We start from the raw sequence: 4124 nt of genomic DNA on the forward strand, positions 1-4124 counted from the left end.
GTGTGTCGCTGTGATACTGGAAGCTATATCACCAGTGTTTCACATGCCAGCAGGGTCACCAAGGTGAACAGGTTTCAGTGAAGCTTCCAGACTCAGAGCAGACAGACAACCAAGAAGGGACCAGCTGTCCACTTCAGAGGAGTCAGCCAGGAACCACCCGATGACGGCATCAAAGCAGGGTCAGTTACTGCGAGCACAGTGGACAGACAGCAGCAGAGCACTCTCAGAGACAGGGCCAGGAGACCAGCCCGCGGGTCAGAACACACTCAAACTTCGGCTGAGGACGAGCTGGCCCAGCAAGCGTGCTGCAAATGGGGTAAAGTGCTCCAGAGAAAAGCCTTCGAGGCAAAATGGGAAGAAACAGCTGCAAACATCAACTGATATTGGAAGTTGGAATGTCCAAAGTATGGGTCTTGGAAAACTGAAAGCCATCAAATATAAAAATGGAACACATAACTATCAACATTGTAAGCATTTGTGAGCCAAAATGGACTGGTAGTGGCCAGGCTGAACCAGAGAACCATAGCTCATTTACTGCATCTGCCAGGAATGATGCAGTCGAGAGGAATGGAGTTGTGTCCATCTTCAAAGTGGACATCTCAGGATCTTGGAGGGCTGTCTGTATTCGTATTATGTCTATCCGCCTCCAAGGAAATCCAACCAAGATCACTATTATTCAAACCTATGCGCCAACCATGACAGCTAGTTTCCTTGTTAGGGATGATGTCAACAGGAGCATATGAAGTGTTCCGGAATTCCCATTCTTCTCAAGGCTATCCATAATTTGTTATGATCCACACAGCGGAATACCTTATCCTTGGTTCCACCATCCTCTTCTGAATCCAACCTGAACCTCTGGCAGCTCCTGTCAATGTCCCGTGACAGCCGTTGTTGGATGATCGTCAGCAGTTTCGCGTGCACCTGACATCGGTGATGCTGTTCGATAGTGTGAGTGTTCTGTCGGGATTGGGTACCGATATGGATCTCCTCCAGCCAGCTGCACGAGTAACTGTCTTCCAAACTTCCTGCCGCAGACAAGTGAGTGCTTCCAAGGCTTCGTCAGCCTTTGAACATTTCCATTTTGTATTCCAATGATTTCGGGAGCCCTATTTTTGGCTAATGCTTTCAGTGCAGCTTGAACTTCTTCCTTCAGAACCACTGGTCCTTGCTCATCTGCTCCCTCCTGAAATGGTGGGGGGCTGACGAGGTCTTTCGGTCCAGGGGCTCTGTGAATGCTTTCCATTCTCTCTGTGGCCTTTCTGCACCTTTCAGTGTTTTGCCCATAGAATCTTTCAAGACCGTAACTCAGGACTTGCGTTTCCTCTCTCGTTCTTTCCGTTCCAGATCTGCTAGGAGGAGGAGGAGGAGGAGGAGCAGACATTGCTGAGTGAGTTCCTCCCTTTGGGTTTTCTATGTCTAGATCTTTGCATATTTCATTGTCATATTTTATCTTGTCTTCTTGGCTGTCCTTTGAGTTTTTCCATTCAGTTCTTTGACTTCATCTTTTCTTCCATCTGCCTTAGCTACTCTATGATTAAGCGCAAGCTCCAGTCTTTTCTGACACCCATGTGATCTTGTCTTTCTGTCTGTCTTTCTGATGACTGTTTGCTTCTTCACGGTGCTGTTCCTGGCGTCATTCCACAGCCAGCGGGTCTCTGTGACTGAGTGGACAATGCAGCACGTCTGTTCATGAGATGGTCTCAAAATTCAGGTGGGAGAGGCTCAAGGCTGTCTTTTGGCCCTAATGGACTTATTTCCATTTTCTTCTACTTCAACCTGAACTTTCTTAAGAGCAATTGGTGGTCTGTTCCACAGTCGGCCCTGGCCTGGTTTCCATTGCTGATATTGAGCTGCTCCATCGTGTCTTCCCGCAGGTGTCATTCGGTCCTGTGTGTTCCCTCTGGAGGGTCCACAGGTGTGGTTGCTGTTTGTGTTGTTGAAAAAGGTATTTGCTACAAATGCATTTGCAAAGTTCTATCATGTGATCTCTACCTTCGTCTCTGTCACCAAGACCCTATTCTCCAACTACCGCTCCTCCCTCTGCTTCCGATTTCTGCACTCCCGTCGCTAGGAATCGTCACTGTATCTTGATTGCATGCTTGACCAATTTCCAACTGAAGATGTTGGTAGAATCATTCAATTTATCACTAGCTTTGGTATTTGGGGCATCCATGGGAATAATATTTGTGCTGGCTGGATCTCCTGAAGTGGGGTAGAGATAATCCTTTCCCTGATAGCATTGCCCTCCAGGGTAGATCTTGAAACATCTTTTTTGACAATGACTGCCACCCCTTTCCTTTGATTGTGTTATTCCTGGCACAGAAAGCCATGTAGCTTTCTGATTCAAAATGGCCAACCCCAGTCCAACGCGGCACAAGGATGAGTATCGGTCTTTGTGCGTTCCGCTGCATCCGGACGACTTTCAGTTTTCCTGGATTCATACTTCTCGCCTTCCAAGTTCCCATGGTCAATTGATGTCTGCCGCTGTTTCTTCCCTTTTGACGAGCTGTGCCCCATCAGCAAAGGACGATCTGGCGAGCTCCACTCCCACGGCTCTCCTCCATGCACGTCACCGTGGTCAACTCCACTCTGAGAAACCAGCTCCTCCTCAGCCACACGCCGAGTGCCTTCTGTCCTCCGCACTCTCTCGGCAGTGCTCCGCCCTTGTTCCCTGGGCCTGCGCTCCCTAACAACGTTTCCTAGCCGGGCAAGATTTTCAGTGAGTCCTCTTCTGAAGCGGGCAGCGGGCTCCTTCTTCCTCCTCTGTTCTGAGTCTGGAAGATCTTCAGAAACCTGTTCACTTTGGGGGACCCTGCTGGCGATTAAAACATGCCAGTGACACAGAGCAACATGGCCACACACGTGTCGGAAAGCAAGGGGGGTACGATGAGGACTAAGGTGCACCTGGCCCAAGCCCTGGCGTGTCCCACGGCCCCGTCTGCACATGAAAGTTGGACATTGGCGATGGGAGACCTGAGAGAAGCCGGAATGCCTTTGAACAGTGGTGCCGGCAGCGAGTATTGAAAGCACCGGGGACTGCTGCAAGGACCAATCCCCTGTCTGGGAAGAAGTACAGCCAACACGCGCCTTTCCTTAGAGGCAAAGATACTGAGGCTTCATCTCATAGACTGGGACACGTGTCAGGAGAGACCAGTCCCTAGAAAAGGACATCACGCTTGATAAAGTACAGGGGCAGCAGAAACCAGGTGAGATGGATGGACACGGTGGCTGTAGCCACAGGCTCAAATGTGCGAACAGTGCAAAAAGTGTTTCATCCTGCCATGCACGGGTCACTATGGGTCAGAACCAGACCGATGGCACCTCACAGCAACAGACCCTCACAGGGTAGCCCGCCTCCATCCAAGCTAGTGGGTTTGAACCCCAAACCCTTCACTGCTGGGCCCCCTTGCTAAGGAGAGCCACATCGCTGCCACCAGAGCCTGAGGAACAGAAGGTTCCACACAACCATGATGACTAGCTGCTAGCTGCACACAGAGCCTGTTTACGGGCACCTGCCCCAACCTGCGTGTAGGCATTGCCGGCTGCATCCCTCTGCAGCTGTGAGGTAGCGCCTCGGCTCTCCACTCACCACAGGCAGCAGGGCGCCCACCCTGGTCTGACTCTCCACCACTCTGGTTCTGCACAATGGAGCCCTGCCCAAGAGCCCTGTGGATGTGTCCTGACATCTGAGCTGTGATGACAGCTTTGGTGACAGGTGCTGAGACCCTGTGAGTGCCCCCGGCTGCACCCCTGTGTGCCACACCTGGACCCTCTCTCCTGACCGACCCCCACAGCCTCACCTTGGGTGGCTTCAGGCTCCTCCCACGCTGTCGCCGGGACCGAAGCAGCCGCTCTCGTTCCTAGGAAGAAACACAGCTGCCCACAGGTCAGCAGCCTGTCAGACCCCAGCCCCTCCAGGCCCTGCTCCCCAGACACCCAGACCCTGTTCCTCATCCCCTGCAACCCCAGTCCCCTGAGCCCAGGCACCTAGCCCCCAGTTCTCCAGACCCCCGGCACCCCAGACCCCAAACCCCCAGATGCAACCCCCCAGGCTGCAGGACCCCAGTCCTCTGGGCATCCATATCTCCATCCACTCAAGCCTCTCATTCCCTTGTCCCTGCTTT

General features: G+C 52.3%; 1 protein-coding gene across 1 annotated transcript in view; it reads right to left on the minus strand.

Moving 5' to 3' along the window:
* Window positions 1-4124, minus strand: part of JAKMIP1 (janus kinase and microtubule interacting protein 1) — a 50177-nt gene that overhangs the window by 16371 nt on the left and 29682 nt on the right. Inside the window, exon 9 of the mRNA XM_004715082.2 lies at window positions 3801-3860. Within this exon, the coding sequence (XP_004715139.1) occupies window positions 3801-3860 (60 nt within the window). The remainder of the gene's footprint in view (window positions 1-3800; window positions 3861-4124) is intronic.

This window comes from Echinops telfairi, unplaced genomic scaffold (assembly GCF_000313985.2).
Source record: "Echinops telfairi isolate 266 unplaced genomic scaffold, ASM31398v2 ScPeMD7_28;HRSCAF=97, whole genome shotgun sequence".
NCBI classification, from domain to species: Eukaryota; Metazoa; Chordata; class Mammalia; order Afrosoricida; family Tenrecidae; genus Echinops; species Echinops telfairi.